Genomic DNA, 24,971 nt, shown 5'->3' with positions numbered 1-24,971 from the left:
GACACACAAACTCCAAATATACAGCAGGCGTCAGGGTCGGGATCGAACCCACGACCTCCTGCGTACCAGGCGAGATAGTAAACATCTCCTCGCCACCGTGATGATGATGATGAGAGAGAGACACACAAACTCCAAATATACAGCAACAGGCATCGTCAGGGTCGGGATCGAACCCACGGCCTCTTGCACACCAGGCGAGATAATTAATATCTCATAGCCACCGTGGTGATGATGATTAGAGAGACACACAAACTCCAAATATACAGCAGCAGGCGTCAGGGTCGTGATCGAACCCACGACCTCCTGCGTACCAGGCGAGGGAGTTAACATCTCATAGCCACCGCGACGCCCAAAGGGGCCCTCCCCACAGTGGCCGAGCAGCAGCAGCAGCTGCATTGGAGCCGAGGCACCCGGGAACAACAACACCAACACCAGCATCAAGACGAAGAAGAAGCAGAACGAGAAGTGTTCACTCGTTGTTTATCTTTAACATCTCTAAACATCTCTAAAGATAAACAATGGGGTAGGCGGCGGGGGAGGCGGCAGTGGGCGCCATCCGTTGCCAAGCGCCGCCGTTGCTAGAGCCGCGCTGAGCTGGGCGAGTGGCGTGGTGAGTCTCGTGGTGAGTGTGGTGGTGTGTGTGCGTGTGTGTCTGTGCGTGTCTGTGTGTGCGTGTGGTGTGTGTGCGTGTGTGGTGTGTGTGCGTGTGTGTCTGTGCGTGTCTGTGTGTGCGTGTGGTGTGTGTGCGTGTGTGGTGTGTGTGCGTGTGTGCCTGTGCGTGGTGTGTGTGCCTGTGTGTGGTGTGGTGTGGGTGTATGTGTGTGCCTGTGTGTGTCTGTGTGTGCGTGTGTGTGCCTGTGTGTGGTGTTTTGTGTATGCGTGTGTGCCTGTGTGTGTCTGTGTGGTGTGTGTGCGTGGTGTGTGCGTGTGGTGTTTGTGTCTGTGTGGTGTGTGTGCGTGGTGTGTGCGTGTGGTGTGTGTGTCTGTGTGGTGTGTGTGCGTGGTGTGTGTGCGTGTGTGGTGTGTATGTGTGTCTGTGTTCGGTGTGTGTGTCTGTGTGGTGTGTGTGCGTGTGTGTCTGTGTGTGGTGTGTGTCTGTGCGTGTCTGTGTGTGGTGTGTGTGTGGTATGTGTGCGTGTCTGTGTGTGGTGTGTCTGTGCGTGTGTGTGTGGTGTGTGTGCGTGTGTGTGTGGTGTGTGTGCGTGTGTGGTGTGTGTGCGTGTTTGTCTGTGTGTGGTGTGTGCGTGTGTGTCTGTATGTGTGTTTGTCTGTGTGCGTGTGTGGTGTGTGTGCGTGTGTGGTGTGCTTGTGTGTGCGTGTGGGGTGTGTGCGTGTGTGGTGTGTGTGTGTGCGTGTGTGTATGTGTGCGTGTGTGTCTTCGCCGGTTGGAAACATTTAGGCTGGCCTGCCTACGATCCATCCTGGGTTTAACCTGCAGGCTGGATTGTGTGAGGAGCTCGCAAATCCTTGAAAGATCTGGGCAAAGTCCCATCGGTGAGCTCCTCCGGCAGGCAAGGCTGCATTGGCTGGGTCATGTAGCCCGCATGCCCAGCCACCGCATGCCTAAACAGCTTTTGTTCGGCCGGATCGAGGGGGTTGAACGGGCGCGGCACAGGCTAGAGAAGAGATGGAGTGATGTGGTACAGGAGGACGTAGAGCTGAGTGGACTTGCCGATGACTGGTACCAGCGGTGTCAAGATCGGCCTCTGTGGAGGAGGCTCGTGAAGGACGCTACTGGGCAGTTGGAGGCAGTCGCCCTCCAACAACAACGGAGGGCATAGGAGCGACGCTCACAACAACGAGCGGAGCGCCGGGTGGATAAAACGCGGTGAAGTTGGCACAGTCGTGTTCACAGGTGGTGCATCTGCGGGTAATCCCCGCCAGTCAACCCATGGCACCTGCAGGGTCGGTCTCGTGACCGCCTGCCAGCAAAGAGCCTTTGCCACATCACGTGGCCTCAAAGTGCACCTAGCCTGGCACGGGCGCCGCGGCGACGCCACTGCCACTTCGTGGCGAATCCGCTACAGCTACCTGAGTTTGGTTCCTGCTCACGGCCAACGCCAGTGACGATTATTTGAACCGGTCCTGGGCCTTTCCTAGGTCGATTCAGCCTCAAATGAGTACCCGGTGTCTAAAACATCGCCACTGGGGAGACAAAGGCGGTCGGGCGTGGTGCTGGCCACCCACGCCCTCGTGTGCCGTGCCGGCCTTCATAGGTGCTGCTCGCTCACAGCACTTGCCCCTACAGTCTGTTGAGGCTACACGGGGTGATCTTTGTCATTCATGAATGTTTGACCATACTTCACCGCGCTGGTCAATGCGGGTTAATGAAGACGGGCAGCATGGGCAGAGAACGTGGAGGAGTGGCACGGGAGTCGAGCTGCTACTGCTGCCTATAGGGCGACTGCCTCCAATGGTAGCGTCCTCACGAGCCTCCTCCACCGAGGTCGATCTTGACACCGTTGGTACCGGTCGTCGGCAATTCTACTCAGCTCCACATCCTCCTGGACCGCATCAGCCCATCTCTTCCCCCATCTCTTCCTCCAGCCCATCTCTTCCTCCAGCCCATTTAGCCCCTTCCATCAGACCAAATAGAAGCTACTTTCGGCAAGTGGTGCCTCGGCATGCGGACTACGTGACCTACACTCACACTCGCTTCATTTGCAGAACAGGGGGAGCACGCACAAACTGCGCACAGGAAGGCTCCCGAGTCGGAAATCGAACCCAGGAACTCATTGCCATGAGTATGATATCATGGGACCTTTTTTGCCAGTATTAAGTATGATGAATAATAGGTTTTACCCTTTCTGTCTTTGTGCTGATCGCCCTTTAGCGTTCTCTGGTCTGACACTGGTGAGACTTGGCTACAAAGAAGGATGTCTCTGGTGTAGGCCAATCAGTTTCATAAACGATGTATAGATCATTATATTATCAGAACACGTTCGTTTGCATGTTCACCACAAGTACGTGTGCTTAATGCACACTTGATTCATTGCAAAATGTATCTAATTGGTGTTTGGACATCTTAACACCTCCTGTTTTATTGTCAGACATGGTTACACCTATTCTAGTTTTGATTTGAAGCTTTCGTGACTGCAGGAATCCATACTCTTTCGGTAAAGTCACGTAGGTAGAAGACTAAATAAGAAATCACGACGTTTCGATCGCAACACAAGCAATCGTCATCAGGTAGAAAGATACAGCGGTAGAACTGCTGAACAAGAAATGGCTGCTGCAATAATAGCAGCCCTTTTATAATCTCTTTTTGCAGCAGCCCTTTCTTGATAGTAGGTTTTTACCCTTTTAACTGGTACAAAACAGTTTTGTACCAGTTAAAAGGGTAAAAACCTACTATCATATTTTGCCACTGGTAAAAGAGATCTCATAGTGTAAGCAGCCCTTTCTTGTTCAGCAGTTCTACCGCTGTATCTTTCTACCTGATGACGAGTGCTTGTGTTGCGATCGAAACGTCGTAATTTATTATTTATTAGTTCTTTTGGTAAAGTCACGTAGAAGGGAAATGATAAAAGAAAAAAATATATATAACAAAATAATTTTTCATCACCTGATGATGATTGCTTGTGTAGTAGGTTCAAATTAGGTGCACACACACGCAACTTGGAGGCAACACTATTTATTAAACGGTAAATAATATAACACTCTACATGAGGTGGTGACCACCTTCCTCAACTCACTAACACTCTGGAACACGACACAGACTGGACCAGGCAGGCAACGGCCTGCCTGGCCCAGGACGACGACTCGGGACTTGACGACCGAAGATGTCTTCACCTTGGAGTACAGTACAACAGCCGCCTCGCTCTGCGTTCACACCACGCTTATATTTGGTTTCGCGTGGCTGGCTCCGCCCCGGCGTGGCTGGCTCTCTTCAGGCCACGCCTCCCTTCCCAGGACACGCCTCACTTCCCCCACCTCTGGGAGGGTCCGGATCCCTCCACCACGCGACCCCCCAGGCACCCCCTTGGGGCCCCCAGCCTTCGTACGGGCCGACACAGTAGTGACCTTTCTCTGTCACTACACTTGTGTTGCAGTCGAAACGCCGTGAGAATGTGATGATGATTGCGAAAGAACCAAGAATATGAATCCCTGCAGTCACAAAAGCTTTAAATAAAAATATATTCTTTACTTTTCTGCCTACGTGACTTTACCGAAAGAACCAAAGAGTACTATTCTAATTTTTCACGTCTGTTTTATTGTAAAACCTATTCTTATTTTTCTTCATAGTATGATATCAGTGTGTATAGACAGAAACGGATGTCTGCGAGTAGATTCGCATACATGCCCTGAAAGCGGTGAGCGTATAAATGCACGTATGTTGAAATGCGGTCCAGCAATGAGATATGTCTTGCTGCAATTTCCCCACAATCTTTGACGCATGAAACGTGCGTCTGAATTCGCGGCAGGGCCCTTCGCCGTTTGTGCCGAACGCGGTTTGGGTGGCCTCCGTGCGTACCACATGGCGAACGTTGGAGCTACGCGCGCAGAGCAGCGAGGCAAACTCACGCCCGAGGACGCCCGGTCACTCGGCAAGAGCCCCGTGTACGGAGTGCGGTGGCTGGACGCGTGTCTGCAAGAGACTCTCCTGCCAGGCGCGTCCTGGCACAAGGTCAGCGTGGATCCGGGTGGATGCGCGCGTATGTGCGCGCGAGCGGTAGTGGAGCGGGTAGCGCACTGCGCTACGAACCCGGCGACCCGAGTTCGATTGCCGCTCACGCGAATCATTGGTGGTGATTGTCTGCACCGGTCCTGGGCCTCCCCTAGATCGACTCGGCGTCAAATGAGTACCAGAGAAAATGGCGGCCGGGCGTGGTGTTGGCCACCAACCACCCCGTGTGACGTGCCGTCCTTTATAGGTGCTCTCCTAACAGCACTTGCCCCAACAGTCTGTTCAGGCTATATGGGGGATCTTTGTTTTCTCTCCCGAGCTCTGTGACCGTTAAAAAAGGCAAAGTGATTTCCCGCTCGGTTCGTTGATTCCGTTCCATCGGAAGTTGTTGGTGATGCCGGTTTGGCCGACAGCCGTTCCTCGATTTGGTTTGTGCAGATCTCAACGGAGGTCTCATCAGAAGCCCTCGACACGAGGAAAAGGTCACCGGGTAAAGAGCACCACGGTCAGAGGTCACCGAATGAAGGTTAGTGCACGTCATCACGGCTGCCACCTCTGAGATAGAGTACCTCACTGTGAAGGCGACTGTGCGATGAGTTCTGTGCGCTCGTAAAGCCGTCGACTTATTGCTCGCCGTCTTTCATTAAATACGGTTGCTGGGCACAGACCCAAAACGCCAAGCGGCCAGCAACAAGCGACACTGTCCATGTTATAAGAGATCGAGGCATTATTAAACTCACTTATTTTCCGAGCTCACCCCACACTCCCTTAATCTCCCGCTCATAACCGCCACCTTTACCATTGCATGGCTACCACTCACGAGCCTCATTCATTCAGTCCATTCATCGTCATTTGCTGTCATCAGTTTGGCTTTCACGTAATTCACGCACCACAGATTTGCCACCATTGCTTCCTCTCATCTATTTTATTCACAATTACGTTCACATGCTGTGCAAATTGTTAATTTTGTGTAATGTGCCTTGGATAAGGTGCCATATAATTTATTTTAGGTTAAGATTAACATGTGTCTTGAATCGAGCAAGGTTATTATTGTTATAAGAGCGTGGGGAGAGAAGATACAATGATGATGGAAGGAGGGAATTCATAATATAGGGGTTTGGGTCATATCGCGTTGTTTATAAATGTGTCGTAACCCTCCACCACCCGACACGGCCAAACAGTAAAAAATGTGTCACGTTTTTCAAAGGACAAAATAATTCACCTTTTTAGCCCACCGGTGTGCTGTAGAGAGAATGATCATTTTAATTTGAGTAGTACGACGTTTCGCTGATAATTACAATCAGCTTCATCGGGCAAGTATGGTGAAGCTCTCCTGTTGCTTCCGGTCTTAAATAGAGCAGCATCAGGTTTACGACACATTTATAAATAACGCGATCTGACCCAAAAACCTATATTATGAATAATATTGGTCGCGAAAGCCTACGTGTTAAAAAGGAGGGAATTCCACAGCAGAGTAGTGCAAGGAAAGAAGCAGAGAGAGAAGTGAGGTGACTTGCAGTGTGGTGAGTGGGTGGGTAGGAGAGTGGATGAGCGAGGAGTAAGTGAGTGTGTTGCTTTGACCTGCAGTGTGGTGATTAAGTGAGTAAGTGATGAGTGGGTGTGTTGTTGTGACCTGCAGTGTGGTAAGTGATGAGTGCGTGAGTGGTTGATTGTGTTGTTGTGACCTACAGTGTGGTGAGTGGGTGGATGAGTAAGTGGGTTAGTGTGTTGCTGTATCCTGCAGTGTGGTAGGTAAGTAAGTGATGGGTGGGTTAGTGGGTTAGTGTGTTGCTTTGACTTGCAGTGTGGTGATTAAGTGAGTAAGTGATGAGTGGGTGTGTTGTTGTGACCTGCAGTGTGGTAAGTGATGAGTGGGTGAGTGGGTTAGTGTGTTGCTGTATCCTGCAGTGTGGTGAGTAAGTAAGTGATGAGTGGGTTAGTGGGTTGTAGTAACCTACAGTGTGGTGAGTGAGTAGGTGATTGTGTTGTCGTGACCTGCGGTGTAGTGGCGCTCGAACGCAGCGTGGATGAGATGGAACAGTCAGTCCCATTGACATGAGCCACATCTTCTAAAACTGTAGAAGTGTACCTCCAAAACCGACACCCCGTGTGTATTTACGAGACCGTGACACGTGTGAGCACGAGGTCTCCTGATTGTGTGGAACTGCCCGCGTCGCGCGAGCTCCCCGTTGACGAGGAGGAGGAGGAGCCGTCTGCCTCATCTCTCATCCCCTCCCAGACTCCGTGGCGGCGTTCGTGGACGGCACCCGCGTTGCGGTCGCTGCCGCGGCCAGAAGGGCGATGGCGCAGGAAGCGGCGCGTCAAGGGGAGCCGGTGCGCCGCTCGGTTGGGCTGCAAGGTGAGGGATTTCGCAAGGAGGGATTCGTGGCCATTGTTACGATTAACGGCCATTGTTACGATTCGCGGCCATTGTTACGATTCGCAGCCATTGTTACAATTTGCAGCCATTGTTATGATTCATGGCCATTGTTACAATTTGCAGCCATTGTTATGATTCGTGGCTATTGTTACGATTCGTGGCCATTGTTACGATTCGCGGCCATTGTTACAATTTGCAGCCATTGTTATGATTCGTGGCTATTGTTATGATTCGTAGCCATTATTAAGATTCACAGCCATTGTTACAATTTGCAGCCATTGTTATGATCCATGGCCATTGTTACGATTTGCAGCCATTGTTACAATTTGCAGCCATTGTGATGATTCATGGCCATTGTTACGATTCACAGCCAGGTTAGTGTGTTGCTGTATCGTGCAGTGTGGTAGGTAAGTAAGTGAGATTAGATTAACATGCGTCTTGAATCGAGCAAGGTTATTATTGTTATAAGATACAATTCATGGCCATTGTTAAGATTCACAGCTATTGTGAAGTGTCGAAGGCTTGCTGACAGGGGGTCATGGAACAGGCCTAGGTGCTATGGGTTGGCCGACTGAGATGACTGCCAGATGCACCGGCTTTACCCCCTAATCACACCAACCGCTGTGGCAGCAGCGTCCGTTGCTTACATAAGGTGTGCTTCTGTGCGGCTTCCGCCGTGCGTGCCAGGCAGTGCTGTGCAGTGGCCTCGTGTTGTGAAACTGGGACCCCCCTCCCTCTGCCAGGCTCCAGGAGCGAGCTGCTGGGAGAGTCTATGTGCGCCGTGCTGGGGGTCGGGCCTGAGTGCCTGGACAGAGTGTGCTCGCGACTCACGGGCAAACTCCTCCCGGCACGGCTCCGTGGAGAAATATGGTGCCGGTCTCTTGGGTTTGTGACGCTGTTATAAATTTTCACATAAGCCACTTCGTTGAACTATAATTTTCACCCATTTTCACCCCGGGGTCGCTCGCTCGCCTCCTTGTCGCTCGTATGTCGCCGTGGTTGCTGTTCCCAAGAATCTCGCTCATTGATTCCCCCACCCGCATTGAGAGACGCGGTCTCTAGCAGGCATTGTTTCATCTCATCCGTACTGTGGTCAACCGCCACCACACTGCAGGTCGCAAGGATACATTCACCCACTCATTCACTCACTCATCCAGTCACCCGCTCACTCACTCACTCATGTTTTACTATCACCATGGCTACTGTTCTCGTGGACTTTGCCCATTGCTTCTTCAACCCATGTTGAGGGGTGTCACGGTGGCGAGCTGTTAATTCCCTTGCCTGGTATCCAGGAGGTTGTGGGTTCGATCCCGACACTGACGCTTGCTGCATATTTGAAGTTTGCATGTTCTCCCCGTGGTGGCATGGATTTTTCTGCAGGTCCGCCGGTTTTTCCCTCCACATTTAGAAACATGCGCTCAGAGTATTTGGCTGTTATAAATCTTCACATAAGCCACTTCGTTGAACTATAATTTGTGGCCAGGTCGCTTCTGAAAAGAGCTATATAGCTCAGTGGGCCTTACCTGATAAAATAAGAAAAATTGTTTAATAGTTTTAAGACGATGCGATCTCTAAAAGACTCTGACTGTTGTTTTCTCATCCATCCTGTGTTCAACCACCACACACCAGTAAATGTTACAGCCTCACATCGGTTCTCTGCTGTGTCCCCTTGGTGTGGAACTCTCTATATCCCTTTGCAGATCCGCAACATCAAATGCACTCTGATTTTTAAGAAACATCTCCAGGCCTCTATCTATTTTGTCTCCGCGCCTCTGAGTTGTGGACTTGTCTGCAAAATCTGCCGTGTTATAAATATTATTATTATTAACTGAAGCAGTTGTTAATAATGAAATGGTAACCAGTTACCGGTTAACAAGCCCGGCTGTTCCACAGGGGTGCATGCGAGGGGGAGGCGTGGGAGCAGTTCCGGTGGAAAGTGTGGCGTGGCGTGGATCAGATGGGGATGACGCACGCCACGCAATCTCCCGTCGCGCACCTCATCCGCAACACGGTGACAGAGGTGAGTGGGTGCGCACCGACGCTGCGCGCAAAATCAACAGCAGCAGCCGCCATTCGCCAATATGTGGTGGGAACGGCACCGCGGCGCTTGTGCCAGGCTAGGTGCAGTTTGAGGCCATGACGTAAAGTGTCGAAGGTCATGGGACAGACCCAGGTACCATGGGTTGACTGACTGAGATGATTGACAGATGCTCACTGTGCCAACTCGCTGCGTTTTACCCGCCCGGCGCTCCACTCGTTGTTGCGAGTGCCGCTGCTCCTACCCCCGCCGTTGCTGGAGGGCGACTGGCTACGACTGCCCAGTAGCGTCAAGGTGCACATGGTGCACACACACATGGACACACGAAATTAAAATGGCCTGGATCAAAACACCGGAGAGTGTGCGTAGTTAATGAGCCAGCCGGGGGTTAATCGAGAGCGGGGCTCTTGGGGTGTGGAGGAGGCAGCGGCCGTATGTCATCTATCGCGATTCGTTCATCTGGCGGGTCAGCAGACTGCAAGGCAAACAGTACACAGGCGATGCATCGTCGAGCGAACGTTCGCCAACGAACGTTCACTCGCCGCGTGCTCGCCCGTGCCTCCGTGTCGCCCACCCCCCCACCTGCGCAGAAGCTGCGCGGGAGCGGCTGGCTGCAGCGCACGTACATCTCGGGCGATGGGCTGGCATTCACTCTCGTGTGCGACGTCCTCAACGTGCTGTACACGCACGGCCGCGTGTACGCGCCCCACCTCGTGTACCGCCTCGTGCCGCTGCACCTCGCCTTCGCATCCGGGCACCCGCACGGTGCGTGAGGGGGCGCCGAGGGCCCGACGGCCCTGAGCGCCGGGCGTCGACATCGTGTCGGTCAATAATGACAATGATATGTGTGTACGTATGTACATTGAACTTCTTTTGTCACCGTACGTCATCAACCATGTTAATCGGAGGTGCCGGGGAAGGACAACAAATTAAACACAAAAAGCAGCTTTAAAGAAATGAAAGCGATGAAGAGGTTTTCCTGTAAGAAGTGTACATTCACAGTGGGCTCTTTATTCAGCCTACGCACAAGCCACACGCAGTCGTGGGGAGCTAACGCCACGGCGACCCGAGTGATCGTTAGCCCGTCCCTTTATTCCCTTTTGGGTCCCTCTCGATCCTTCCCACCCGTTCTCCACTTTAACCGCGCAGTCCTATCCCAGCCGCCACCAAACGCCCTGAAGAAACACCTTAACATCCTCTCTGCTAACGCTCCCCGCGGTTTCCCAATCGGACGCCCGCTCCATGGCCGGTTAATCGGCTTGTCTGGCTGGTGCGCGATGACCGGCGGCGTTCCTGACTGATTGTTTTTCGAACGACGCGGCCATCAAAGCTGCTATTTGGCTGCGGCATAGTTCAATTTAATAATAGGTATACGTCTCTCGGTAATCCGGTAATCAGGCCCCGAGAATGATACCGGTATTTATATCGTGCCCCAAAACGAAAAGCCTCGGGGCACAGTATCGAGGGGTTATTTTAGCCTAGAGGACATTTCAGCGGCAGCTGTTTCTATGCAACACAAGGTGAACGCAGCAAATGGCCATTAGGCTGCTAGTACTAGGCAATATTGCTTCTTGTTATCCCGATTGAGTACTTTTCAGGTACATTTTCAGCTTTACGCCGTTGTTTTCCAATGCCGGTTACATTGTATGGAGGGATTTTTTGGCTATGGGAGGAAACCAGAGAACCCCGGCGCAAACTCGTGCAGAACAGGGGGTGAACATACACACACTGCGCGCAGAAAGGCACCCGCGTCGGCAAAATCGAACCCAGGGCCTTCATGCTGCGAGGCACGAGCGTTACCACTGCACTACCGCCACCCTGCATGCCTAACGCGGTCCGTCGGTGGATATTCTCACAGTTGTTCAGTTCATTTATTTGGTATAGCCCTGTGAGCCATTCGGCTCTTGAATGCAAATGCAACACACAAAAACATGAACAAGAAAACATCTTAAAGTTCTAGATTTGAAGCTTTCGTGACTGCAAGGATTCATACTCTTAGGTTTTTTCGGTAAAGTCACGTAGGTACATTTTTTAATAATAATATAATAAAATAATAATAAATGAAAAGAACTAAATTAAATCACGACGTTTCGGAAGCAACACAAGCCTCCGTCATCAGGTGTTACTGCTCCACTAAAATTACGCTACAGTAATTTAAATGAAATCACGTCGTGATTTAATTTAGTTATTTTCATGTATTATTATTTAATTTAATTATTATTTTAAAAATTTACCTACGTGACTTTACCGAAAAAACCTAAGAGTATACATCTTAAAGTGACTACGCGCAATAGAAAAATCCAGGCAAAATAGCAAAGTCTTTCAGAAAAAACACCGCATTTCAATGCTGTGTGCAAAAATCCCAGTGGGATGCAAGTCAAACAATAACAACCACAAGACAACAAACAAATATGGCTAAACCAAAAGTTTTCGAAATCACCAAAATAAAGCTATAAAAACAACGTAACAGTGATCATAGGAACTGTGATTCAAATTTAACAATAAACGAAAAACATAACATGTACGACCAAACTTTGCAGCCATAGCTGGCAGCATGAGTCACTCCATAACAGCGGGAGTATCAGTAGGAGTACAACATTTTTCAATGCACCTTTAAAGATCAGCACACTATAATCAAAACTCAATATCATACTTTGCAGTGGTCATCCGGAGCGATACATTTGATTTCAGGCCACTGAATAGCAGTGGCAGCTAGGGCTGTACAACTCCTCTAGAGCAGTTTTCGTTTTGCCTTCCCATGCAAATCAATCCGTCTCCGAGTCGTAACCGCCGCGTGTCCACCTCCCCTCCCCCCCCGCTCGCCCCCCACCAGAGGTCGCAACCGGGTACCCGATACCCGTACCCTACCCGATACCCGGCTACCCGTACCCGACCGGGTACGGGTACTCGTTTGCGACTCTGGTGTGGCCGGGTACGGGTATGGGTAGACCGTGAGTCACTGGTGAGTAACTGTTTGTCACTCATTTCCCAACGTCTTGTCTCTTCTCACAATTCAAGTTCCTAGAATCAACCCACCCGCGCCTGCAACATGGCTTCATCCCAGAGGTCGCAATCAGGTACCCGATACCCGTACCCTACCCGTACCGGGTAGGGTACGGGTACGGGTACGGCCAGGTACGGGTACGGGTACCCGTTTGTGACCCTGGTGCGGCTGGGTACGGGTAAGGAATCAAAACCCGTTTGCGACCTCTGCCCCCACCCCACCGCAGCAGAGGCCACACTGCAGCTTGCCTTCCACCTCAACGCGCTCCTTCAGAAGCACTTCCCGGAGTGGCGACGCATCGCCGACATCTCGCAGCGAGTGGTCGCGCGGCTGCAGGAGGGCGACCCGCACCTGCACGCGCGGCTGCTGAGGCTGACGCGCGACGTGGCGGCGCCACACACGCAGGTGGGAGCGGTGCCCCGGGCGCGCACGACGCCGCTGGGTCGTGGGAACCGGTGGCGCGGCGGACGGCACACTGCACCCGCGCCGCGGTTGCAACGAAAACGAAACGTCTCAGGGGCACGGGTTTGGGGTTGGCAGCTGTCCCTTTGAGGCGCGAGCTGAAATGCAGCGCCCAGTGGAGTGGGCTTCACGGGGAGACGTTGCCATTGGTTGTTGTTTCAAAATAAGCGATTTGCGAGCCGTTTTTCAAAATGTGGCAAATTTGGACCGTGACACCGGCAAAAGTCGGATCCGACGTCCCGTGGCAAGCATCAGCAGTTATCATCTAAACGGTCTTGGAGTTCCCTCTAGGTCTACTCGGCCTTAAAATGGGTCCCCGGTGCAAAAGCAGCCGAGCGTGGTGCCGGCCGCACGGCTGCGGTTTCGTCGCCCGAGCCACAAACCGGTCGCGTGGCTGGCGCGGACGGCGTGCTGCTCCGACAGAAGGAATTCCGGAGCCTCCTGGAGTGGGGCGACGACGAGGAGAAGCAGAAGCATCCGCACACGGGCGACGGGGAGCGCGGAGACTCTGGAGGAGACTCGGTGGAGCACGGGGACCCGCACGGCCCCCTGCCCAGTATCCTGCTCGTCTTGCGCAAGTGGATCGGAGAGGTGCACCCCACGAGCCCCTCCCTCCGCGCCTGCCGCGTGTAGAGCGGTGGCTAGCGCACGCGTCCCACCCAGCGCAACTGCCTACGACATTCACCTGCCAGGTTCTCTTCTGAACCTCCAAGTAAGGTGGGAACAGGCGAGAGTGCCCCGCAAGGACAGGCGCGTTCAGTCTCACGGCTGGTGAACAGTACCCGACTGCACCACACACACGCTGCACTACGATCACAGTGGCCAGTCCTGGGCCTCCCCTAGATCGACTCGGCCGCAAATGAGTACGTACCTGGCATGGTCTACAAACGACAGTACCAAGGAGACAAATGCGGCCTGGTTGTGGCGTTGGCCACACCACAGCCCCTTGTGCACAGTGCCGGCCTCAACAGGCGCCCACTAACGTAATTTGCTCCGACAGTCTGTTAAAGGCCGTGCGGGGGACCTTTGTCTTTTTTGCAGGCGTTCGTGAGCGTGCTGTCGGCACCGGCCGTGCTGCTGCTGTGGGACCAGCTGTTCCTGAGCGCGTGGGATGAGCGTGTGTTTGTGGATTCGTGCCTCGCGCTGCTGTTGCTGCTCAGGGACCAGATCATGGCGTGCGCCGACTGGAGCTCGCTCATCCAGGTCCGAGTGATGGCGCACACCGGCATGCGTGCGTGTACCTGCGTGTGTACCGCCGCGCATGTGTGTGTATTAACGTGCCTGTGTACCTTTGTGTACAGACAAAGTGGCGGCCGGGCGTGGTGCTCATCTGCCATTCCTCATCTGCCATTCCGGCCTTCATAGGTGCTCGCTAACAGCACTGGCTCAAACTGTCTGTTAAGGCTATACGGAGATTTTGCCTTTGTATGTTCGTGTGAGGAGTGGTTGTGTAGCGGTTAGCACGTCGCACTGCCAACCCGGCGACGCGAGCTCGGTCAACACCAGTGACTATTATTCGAAGCGGTCCTGGGCCTACCCTAGGTCGACTCGGCCTCAAATGAGTACCTGGTGCCATGTGTGTATATCGCCACTGGGGACGGAAAAGGCGGCCGGGCGTGGTGTTGACCGCCCACCCCCTCGTGTTCCGTGTTTGCCTTTATAGGTACTCGCAAACAGCACATGCCCCAACAGTCTGTTAAGGCTATACTGGGGATCTTTGTCTTTGTAGGCAATTGCAAGGCCGTGACTTTACCTACTTCCACGATGTATTCATGATAGTTTTAGTTTTCTCGTTCATACAAATTGCGTCGCTCACAATCGTGGAAGAACCACAGTCGAGCGGGGGAAGGCAGCAGTTGCCAGGTGGCAAGCCGACGCTACCCACGATTGCCCAAGATCCACAGTCCTCTACATAGTAAGATGTTTTCAGCCAATGAATGGGCGGTGCGTTTACATGCGGGAGCAAACCGGAACACCCGGAGAAAAATCCACCGTGCGTGCGATAGGGCCAACACCCTTTTCCGTACAGAAGTGGGACAGATGATATGAGCCCACGCTTTGCTGTGCAGCATCACCGTCACCACCGCCGCGTTTGCTGGAGCTGGCTGTGTGCTGCCGCTGCTCTTGCTGTAGGTGCTGCTGGAGGAGACGCAGCGTCTCTACACGGTGGACGTGGCGCGGGCGTTGGCGCACCTGCGGGGAGATGGCGACGCGCTGGCCGTGCCGGCGCTCAACCGCTGGTGCGTCATGGGACCCGGGCCGCCGCGTTTCGCTCCATGAGCTTCTTCAGTGCCGCGGAGAGAAACGGAGTGCGGCAGCCCGAGGGCACGCGGGGGAGCTGCCGCGTGGTGCAAGCCGTGTCCTGCACCCACGCACACGCGTCGTCTGCACAGCCGCTTTAATCAATCCACTGCTGGATGAAGGCCTTGGGGGGTTGTTTGACCGTACTTTAGCACGCTGGTCAGTGCAGGTGGACGAAGGCGGTGAGCATAGACATGGGGCCATACAAATACAGTACAACGAAGGTTTTTGCTGTCCTGACTTCTGCTGCCCGAACCTGGATGAGTGGGAGTCGTGTCATCACTGCATGAGATTGCATAACGAAGACAAAGATCCCCTGTACAGCCTTAAAAAGACTCCTGCACAAAAGCTGTAAGCTAGCAACTATTAAGTTAGCGTGTCATGCCCGCCCACTTTTGTCTCCCCAATGCTGATGTTCATACAACCATCCTGACTACTCATTTAAGGCTGAGTCGGAATTGAACTCGGGTGGCCGGGCGTTGTAGAGCAGAGCACTAATTGCTGCACCACCTCTCTCACCCCCCTCACAACAACAACAACAACCGCCATTCGCCAATAAGTGGCGGTGACGTCACCACAGCGCTTGTGCCAGGCTATGTACACGTTAAGGCCACGCAAAGTGTCCAACGCTCGCTGGCAGGAGGTCACGGGAGAGACCCAGGTGCCATGGATTGACTGAGATCACTGGCTGATGCCCCCTACTGTTCCAACTTGCTGTGTTGTAGCCACCTGGCGCTCCACTCGTTGTTATTAGCCGGAATTGAACTCGGGTCGTCGGGCTTGTAGAGCAGCACGCTAACCGCTGCACCACCTCTCTCCCCCCTGCCCTCACACACACGTACGCACACATGCACGCGCACGCACGCACACACGCACCCGCCACGCACGCACCCGCCACACACGCGTGACCCTGGCAGGCACGGCGCCCTCTCCCCGTGGGTGGCCCACGACCCCAGTGTGGCGCCGCCCGCCCCGTGCCGGCCCTTCGAGCCGTTCGTCCTCCACATCGACGCCGTGCGCTACCTGCCCGATTGCGCCACCATCATCAAGGTGCGGCGAGGCTCCGCCCTGAGCAGATGAAGTATGTCACGTGCGTGCAGGGGAGGAGGAGGAGGGGCTGCCACGACGGAGAGAATTGACGTCGAAACGTCAGCACGGATGGGTTGACGATCGTGCATGATGATTGCTGCCAGCCTCAATAGGCGCTCGCTAACAGCACTTATCCGAACAGTTTGCTAAAGGCTACACGGAGGTCCGTTGTGTTTTGGTGGGGGGGGGGAGGGGGCTAAGACGGAGGTTTCTTTCGATCCGAAACTAAATATTTTGGGATCATCTGAAATACAATGTCGAGGCCCGACTTTCAGATCCTCTCGGGTGAATGCGAACGTGGCGAGAGCTCACCCCCCGTGATGGCATCGGCGGACCTGGCCACGGCGACGTCTCGACCTCTTTTGCCAGATTCCGAATCTGCAGCCGGATCGTGTGAACTCGCTTTGTCGCCCAGCGCCGCCACCATCGTCGCGATTACGCTCGTTCACCTGGGAAAGCCCAGCAGCGCTGCTCCGCCTAACGTCGAGCGCTATCCTCGCGTGCGCTCCGCGAGCGCGCAGGTGACGGGCCGCGTGGTGAAGTCGGGCCTGGAGGGACTGGAGGACATCATGGCCGTGCCAGAGTTGGACAGCCTGGCGCGGAGCCCCCACTTCTCGGAGTGCGTCTCGGTCCCCGCGGGGAGCGACGCGCGAGTCCACGACGACGCGCTGCTGCTGCTGCGCATCTACACGCTGGAGAGGGACTCGCGGCGCGCCGTCGTCATCGGTGTGCAGCCCGAACCGCGGCCCGAGATCCCTGCGTGAATGAAATGAGGGCTCCACCTCTTCCATCTTTATGGGATAGCGTGTTTCCCCCTTGCACGTGCGGGTTTTCTCCCAGTGCTCCGGTTTCTTCCCGCCTGTAAGCACTCGTTAATTGGCTGAAAACATCTTAATTTATATGGGACTGCAGAGCTTGGGCAATTGTTCACCGCGTGGCTGCTGCTGCTGCCTTCCTGACCATCTGTGGTTCCTCCTCTTGGCACCTCTGAGCCGTTCTCTGTCTCCGAGAGCGAGCGACAGCAGTGCAGTGGCGACAGTAGGCGGCGGCGCAGTTTTTCAAGTTGAAATTTAATTTATAAAAAAAGCCACGGATATTTCGTTCATGAGGATAGGAGCTGAGTACTGAGAGCAGCCGCTCACCCGCAACACTCTGAAAATGAGGACTCCACCTCGCCTGTATATTTGGCGTTTGCATGTTCTCCCCATGGTTGTGTGGATTTTCCTCCGGGTCCACCGATTTTTCCCTCCGCTGATTATTTGGCCACTATACATTTACACGTGATGAGCCAAGTCATTGAGCTATCATTTGTGGCCAGGTCACTTTTGAAAAAGAGCTACGTAGCTCAGTGAGCCTTACCTGGTGATAACAGTTTAAGCCTTTAACACTTTAACAAACATCCGGACGGCGTGGCGCGTGCTCCCGTGCGCCTGCGTGTCCGCGTCGTCTCCAGGTAACGTCCTCTTCAGGCTGTTCCGGAGCGACGGATGTCTCAAGAGCGGCGGGCACCAGCTGAGGCTGTGGGCGGGGATGCCCGATCCCGGGGACTCGGCTCCGCTGAACGAGCACTCGCTCGTCCATCACCCGCTTGTGCCGGCGTGCACCATCCTCATCCGCTTGCTGCCGCTCACTCCGGTAAGGGTCCTCAGCGAGCGGCTTCTGCACGGCGCGGCCGCTTGCCAGGTTTAGGCTACGTGGCGGCAGAGTTGAGTTGATTTTGTGCAAAGTGGCTGAGAGCTAAAACTATATAAGTAATATATATTTTAAAAATATAAACACGCTTTTATGAAACGTACTAGTAATTGAAGAACTCCACGACTCCAGGAAGTGGCCCCGAAGCTTGCCACAACATAAGATACCGTGGTGATTTACAGCCAATGTCAGTGGAGCGTGGACAATTAGACCCAAGCCGAAACATAACATATAAAAAATAATGTCTAAAAATATATATTTTGAATTTTTAATGATAAAATATTGTATTGTCATCAGTATGACATAAGTATACCAAGTTTGCAGTCGATACCACATTGGGAAGTGGGTAAAAATTTAGTTGCAAGATTTGAGGATACAACAACAGACAGAGTGAGTTAATACAAAGCGTGTAATAAAAACTAAACTAAACAGTTTTTATTTTACCAGGTGAAGCCTACTGAGCTATGTAGCTCTTTCTCAAAAGGAGACGTGGCCACAAATGATAGCTCAACGACGAAGTGGCTTATCATGTGGAAAGTTATTTCAGCCAAACAAGAGCGTGTTGATTCTAAATATGGAGGGGAAAACCGGAGATCCGAGTAAAATGCACGCGACCGCGGGGAGAGAGATGTGCAAACTCGGCAATGTCTCCTGTCCCCCGCCAAACGCCCCCCCCCCTCCCTCATCAGGAGCCGAGGCCCCGGCCTTCGTACGAGACAGGGTTCTACTTGACGGAGGGGGCCCGACCCTCGCCCTCGGAGATCAACATCATGAGCTCCTACAGCAGGGACGACGCGGGCTCCCCCCGCACCGTGCGGGACTGGCTCTCCGTGCTGCACCCCGGTGGTATGCCGTCACACCATCACATCATCACACCGTCACTCCGTTTCACCAACACACCCTCACACCGTCACTCCATTTCACCAACACACTTTCACACCGTCACTCCGTTTCACCAACACACCCTCACACCGTCACTCCGTTTCACCAACACATCATCACACCGTCACTCCGTTTCACCAACACACCGTCACACCGTTACTCCGTTTCACCAACACACCCTCACACCGTCACTCCATTTCACCAACACACTTTCACACCGTCACTCCGTTTCACCAACACACCCTCACACCGTCACTCCGTTTCACCAACACATCATCACACCGTCACTCCGTTTCACCAACACACCATCATACCGTCACTCCATTTCACCAACACACCATCACACCGTCACTCCATTTCACCAACACACCGTCACACCGTCACTCCGTTTCACCAACACACCGTCACACCGTCACTCCGTTTCACCAACACATCATCACACCGTCACTCCGTTTCACCAACACACTTTCACACCGTCACTCCGTTTCACCAACACACCGTCACACCGTCACTCTGTTTCACCAACTCATCACACCGTCACTCCGTTTCACCAACACACCGTCACACCGTCACTCTGTTTCACCAACACACCCTCACACCGTCACTCCGTTTCACCAACACACCCTCACACCGTCACTCCGTTTCACCAACACACCATCACACCGTCACTCCGTTTCACCAACACACCATCACACCGTCACTCTGTTTCACCAACACATCATCACACCGTCACTCCGTTTCACCAACACACTTTCACACCGTCACTCCGTTTCACCAACACACCCTCACACCGTCACTCCGTTTCACCAACACACCATCACACCGTCACTCCGTTTCACCAACACACCGTCACACCGTCACTCCGTTTCACCAACACACCGTCACACCGTCACTCCGTTTCACCAACACACCGTCACACCAACACTCCGTTTCACCAACACACCGTCACACCGTCACTCCGTTTCACCAACACACCGTCACACCGTCACTCCGTTTCCCCAACACATCATCACACCGTCACTCCGTTTCACCAACACACCGTCACACCGTCACTCCGTTTCACCAACACACCGTCACTCCGTTTCACCAACACATCATCACACCGTCACTCCGTTTCACCAACACACCCTCACACCGTCACTCCGTTTCACCAACACACCGTCACACCGTCACTCCGTTTCACCAACACATCATCACACCGTCACGCCGTAACACCGTCACATCACCACCCTGCCATGCCACCACACCACCAGGCTGTCACGCTACCACGTTTCGCTCCACAGGCTGAAAACTTCAGGAACTGAATTTGTTCGTAGCTGCACTGCGCTACGAACCCGGCAACCGAAGTTCGATTCCCGCTCACCGCCAACATCAAAGACAAATATCAGAACCGGTCCTGGGCCTCCCCTAGGTCAACTCAGCATAAAATGAGTACCTGATTTCATCTTCTGACAGACCTGTTCTTCACCTGAGGACGCTGTCTTTCCGACAGACCTGTTCTTCACCTGGGGACGGCTGCTTGCATTGTGGCCGAAACGTCGTGAGAATTGTATTTGATTCTGTTTTATTTTTATTATTTTATTATTTCCCTTCTACGTGACTTTACTGAAAGAACCAAGAAGATGAATCCCTGCAGTCACGAAAGCTTTAAATCGATACCTGATTTCAGTGTTTTAAATAGGAGCAATGGAGAGACAAAGGCAGCTGGCCGGGGCGTGGTGACTGCTCCACCACATCGTGTGCCCTGCCGGGCCTCCGCAGGTGCTCGCTAACGAACACCAACACCTTGCGGAGCCTACACGGGGAACCTTTGTCTTTGTGTGCGTTGCAGAGCTGCCTGTGGACTGGCGCAGCGTCTACCTGGAGCTGCTGGACGCGCGGCGGGCGCTGCCCCCGGGCTGCCCGGCGCCGCACCTGAGCCCGCTGAGGGCCGTGCGGTACCGGCAGCGCACCGGCGTTTGCGTCAGCGTCACGGACGCCAGCGTCACATCACGTACCCGGCGCACACGTGCAGACACAAAGACCGCCCGTGTTGCCTGTAGTGCTGTTTTTCGTACGCCGCACCGGGTGCTCGTTTGAGGCTGAGTCGGCCTAGCGGAGGCCCAGGACTGGTTCACATATTCGCCACTGTTACTGGGTCACGAGCTTGGGTCACTGGGTTTGTAGCGCAGTGCTGAACCGTGCACAAAGACGCACATGCAAACAAGTGCTTTTGAACTGGCCACAGCACCCTGTTATATCATCCCTTTGCCTTGTGATGGCGTCGGTCAGGACTCGATCTCGTCCTACTCACCGGCCCCCATCGGTAACAACTGTTGGCCGGTTCGAACAGGGCAATGCATTTATCGCTGCACACATCTGACCCCTGCGTGTTGTTGCATTGCGCGCGAGCCAGGCGGCTGCCCGTACCATTACGTACGGGTGTTGGCGAACATATTGCCGAGTGCCGAACTGGACACGCACGCCGTCAAGGAGATCGTGATCGCGAGCCGTTTGAACCTCGTCAACTGCGGCACTCTGAGCGGGGAGCTGGAAAACTGTAAGGTGCGTGATGCGAGTGGAGGTCGGGTGGTCCGAGGGGTCAGAGCGCTGAGCCGACACCGCTGATGTCCCTGGGTTCCAATCTGGGGTTCAGCCGCTGCCTGTGATTAAACCGGGATCTCAAGTGCAATGAGTTGATGGTCTCAGCCTGGTCACCAGTGACTCACGTAAGAGACCCATAGACTCACATAGACTCACATAGAGACCCATAGACTCGCATATAGACTCGCATAGAGACCCATAGAATCTAATATAGACTCGCATAGAGACCCATAGACTCTAATATAGACTCGCATAGAGATCCACAAACTCGCATAGAGACCCACAGACTGACAGAGACCCATAGACTCACACAGAGACCCACAGACTCACACAGAGACCCACAGACTCACACAGAGACCCACAGACTCACACAGAGACCCACAGACTCACACAGAGACCCACAAACTCGCATATAGACCCACAGACTTGCATAGAGACCCACAGGCCCACATAGAGACCCACAAACTCGCATAGCGACCCATAGACTCGCATAGAGACCCACAGGCCCACATAGAGACCCATAGACTCGATGAGTCAATCCTCTTGACTGCGTGTCAAGTGATTCGTGTTGTGCTGCGTATGCCGCGGGTGCCGGATGCGTCTTAAGCCAGCGACGCGTCAGCGACGCGCGATGGCATCGGCGGATCTGGCCACGGCGACGTCTCGAACTCTCTTGCCAGATTCTGAATCTGCAGCCGGACCGGGCGAACTCGCTGCTGCTCAGGGTGTTCGGCCGGAACGACGGCGGCGACGACGGTGAAAATTCGGAATTTGCCGACGTGAGCGGCGCGGACTCCAAAGGGAGCAGCTCGTCGCCGCAGCTGGGCTGGGGAGTGCTGCCCCTGTTCCACGGGTAACTCAGAAGTGTAACGGGTGTCCTGGGCCCCGTGGTCATGGAGTTCCCTGTCCCACAGCCGCTCTCTAACTCAGCGGATTACAGGGCCCTGTAATCACAGAATTCCCTATCCCACAGCCGCTGCCTATCCATAACAGTTTTCTCTGTGACCATTTATCAAATATAAGCATCGCACATTATTATCCTACAGTCTATAAAACTCTTAAATTATTTTATCCATCAAGATCTGAGGTTTCTGAATTAAACTGAATTATCGAGGACATTGGTATACATTTAATTTTCTGCATAAAGCCTGACACTCATCAGGCGGTAGTGAGGTAAGGTGGTCCACTGAGCTGGAAAGTGAGTTTTGTGTGTCTTTAGTAATTATATGTTTGAATTATTCTATGTTCCAGGCCATATGTGAGGACAGGAAAACATGACATTCTGCTGTTTGAAGGGGCCCCAGATGAGGTAACGCTGACCCATTCACTCCACACACACCGCACGTATCAGCACACTGTGCAAGTTGTTGTAGTTATTCCTCAGCTCCGACCCCAAACTCTAACCTTTCACCTAGTCCACCGCTGGTCGATCACCGAATCTACGGCCGTCCGACATGCCTAAAGCTTTTATGAGAACCAGGATTTGTCGCCGGTTTTAGAATGTTCTGGCCTCGTGATGACGATGACGACGCGCGGGCAAAGCGCGGAGCAGCTACCTGAGCAGCGGGTGGGACCAACGTCAGGAGGAGCAAATAGGAGGCCACTCGCTGTGCGCAGTGGCGCTAGCGGTTTGGTGTGGGCGCTGCTATGCAAAAGAAAAAGCGGCGCGTGGGGCTGGTAGCTCACCGTGCGTTCTGGGTCGACCCTCCCAGATATCGGGTAGCTGTGTAGATCGCCGGCGAGGCAAGCAGTGGATGCATTCTCACGCGAAGGGATTTCACGTGCTCGGGGCCGGCCGGTGAAGCGCGCGGAGCGTCCGCCCCTCCCTGACTCTCGCCCCTTCGATTGTCGTCAGAACGTGGCGGCGCTGCTGACCCGGGGGGGTGGGGACGTCGCCTCCGCCCTGCGGGAGGCGGAGGAGAAGCAGTGGACTCGGCGAGCGCAGCTCTGCACCGGCCTCACCGTGGAGCTGTGGGACGGACATTACCTGGAGGCCGAGAGGCAGTCGCTCATGGTAACTTGAACTATTCCACAACAATGCCCCTCGTCAGGCGGCGGCGGTGGCGGGTGGTGCGGTGGTAACGCTCGAGGATCACAGCAGGAAGCACCTGGGTTCGATTCCCATTCAAGGCCAACACCAGCGATATCTGAACCAGACGTGGGGCTCCCCTAGGTCGATTAAGTACCTGGTGCGATAGTGAACATTGTCACTGGGGAGGTATTATCACCGGGTGTGGTGCTGGTCACCCATCCCCTTGTGTTCCGTGCTGGCCTTCAGACGTGCACGCGAACAGCTCTTGCCCCAACAGTCTGTTAATGCTAGATGGGGAATCTTTGTCTTTGTGACCGGGCTGTAAACGGTAGATTGTCTGTCCGCCAACAGAACTGGGCCTCCAAGCATCAGGCGGAACACGGAGAAGAGCGACCATAGCCTTCCTGTTCGTCTCCGTACGGGAGGCTCTGCTCGTGAGACGACGGAGACTTGGACGCGTCACACCCTCGGCCGGCCGGCCGGCTCCCCCTCGACGAATCCGCGACAGTGACCGCAGGCATCGACGGCACACGGACACTGCGGCACTCTGCGGCACTCTGCTTGGTGTCCGCTACTCGGCCGACTCGATGATGTCAGCTCGTGCTCCGGTTAAGAACGCTCAACAGGGCGGACCTCATGACGGATGTCAGCGATGGCTCTCGTTCAATTGGATTCTTCCCACCGCCTCTGTCCGCCCAGGGGCATAAATGGGAACTACCGCAGTTAGTCGATCGGTGGGTATTGGGTGTGGGTACTCCTAACTCATCTCCCAAGACGTTCCTGGGCCAGCATGGACGAGTTGATTCTAGATTTGAAGCTTTCGTGACTGCAAGGATTCATACTCTTAGTTTTTGTCGGTAAAGTCACGTAGGTAAAAAATAAAATTAAAAGTTAATAAAAGTAATAATAGAAATAAAATAAAATATTAAATCACGACGTTTCGGAGGCAACACAAGTCTCCGTCAGCTAAATTTTAGCTGTGACGGTCCCACCTGATGACGGAGACTTGTGTTGCCTCCGAAACGTCGTGATTTATTATTTTATTTCCATTATTACTTTTATTAACTTTTCATATTATTTTTTACCTACGTGACTTTACCGGAAAAAACCTAAGAGTATGGACGAGTTGGCCAAAACTCACTCGAGAGATGGGCCCTCTAAATCTGCCTCAGCGGAGGCCCTTCTTTCAGCAGTGGCGTGAGAAAATAGTCCCAGAGCTGTGGCTCTACCACTGCGGCCTTCTGCCGGTGGCTGTGTTAAAGATGCCCAGACTGCTCACGATTCCTCTGTGTCAAGAGCGGCTGATGCACACTCACTCCAAGCCTTCATTGGTCGCATCTAAAACCCAAGCGCAACGTTCACTCCGTGCATCTGCTGTCTTGGAATTAATTCAGTGTATTACTGTCTTTCACTACTATTTTATATGCTGATTAGCGGTTCGCGTGAAAGTGCCAGTGGTGGAAATTCCATAGTATAATCGCTGTTGACTTCCCCACAAAGTGGAACTCATTTCATCCACGTCGGAGGGAGTAATTACAGACTGTAAACCCACTGACCAGGATTTAAACTTCGGATTGCGAGCCTCTCGCTTTGCAGGTGAGCCACCCGGCCAGATTTTTGTTACTTTTTTGTGCTGGGTGGATTCTTACGTCGCAGGGTCGTGAGAGGCGGCAGGGGCTTGGGGAGGCCTTTATCCGACAGTGTCTTGGCCATGGCTGATGATCGTGATGATGATTATGAAGCTGATTTTTTGGAGTTTTAGCATTGTGTAGTTGTTTTGTATGTATGTGAAGTATAGTAAACTACGGCGGGAAACCACTTGACGGGTAGCACACTTTATTCACACTTGGGTTGTCATAATAACACGTGTTGTCACTACAG

The 24,971-nt window shown here is 53.5% G+C and overlaps 1 protein-coding gene across 1 annotated transcript; it reads left to right on the top strand.

The window, feature by feature from the left end:
- The first annotated feature begins 350 nt into the window (after positions 1-350).
- LOC144734667 (uncharacterized) lies at positions 351-24,908 on the top strand. Its single transcript, XM_078616958.1, has 21 exons — positions 351-610; positions 4,425-4,627; positions 5,066-5,153; positions 6,867-6,986; positions 7,751-7,892; positions 8,901-9,027; positions 9,636-9,810; positions 12,276-12,454; positions 12,935-13,102; positions 13,553-13,714; positions 14,645-14,751; positions 15,730-15,862; positions 16,423-16,627; positions 17,355-17,536; positions 18,283-18,439; positions 20,307-20,468; positions 20,871-21,019; positions 21,739-21,911; positions 22,310-22,367; positions 22,914-23,072; positions 23,442-24,908. Exons 2-21 carry the CDS (start codon positions 4,478-4,480, stop codon positions 23,487-23,489), a joined length of 2,844 nt encoding a protein of 947 aa, XP_078473084.1. The 5' UTR covers positions 351-610; positions 4,425-4,477; the 3' UTR covers positions 23,490-24,908.
- Positions 24,909-24,971: the final 63 nt, after the last annotated feature.

This window comes from Lampetra planeri, chromosome 52, assembly GCF_965212315.1.
Source record: "Lampetra planeri chromosome 52, kcLamPlan1.2.h2, whole genome shotgun sequence".
Classification (NCBI taxonomy): Eukaryota; Metazoa; Chordata; class Hyperoartia; order Petromyzontiformes; family Petromyzontidae; genus Lampetra; species Lampetra planeri.
This window is presented reverse-complemented; position numbering and strand designations above follow the sequence as displayed.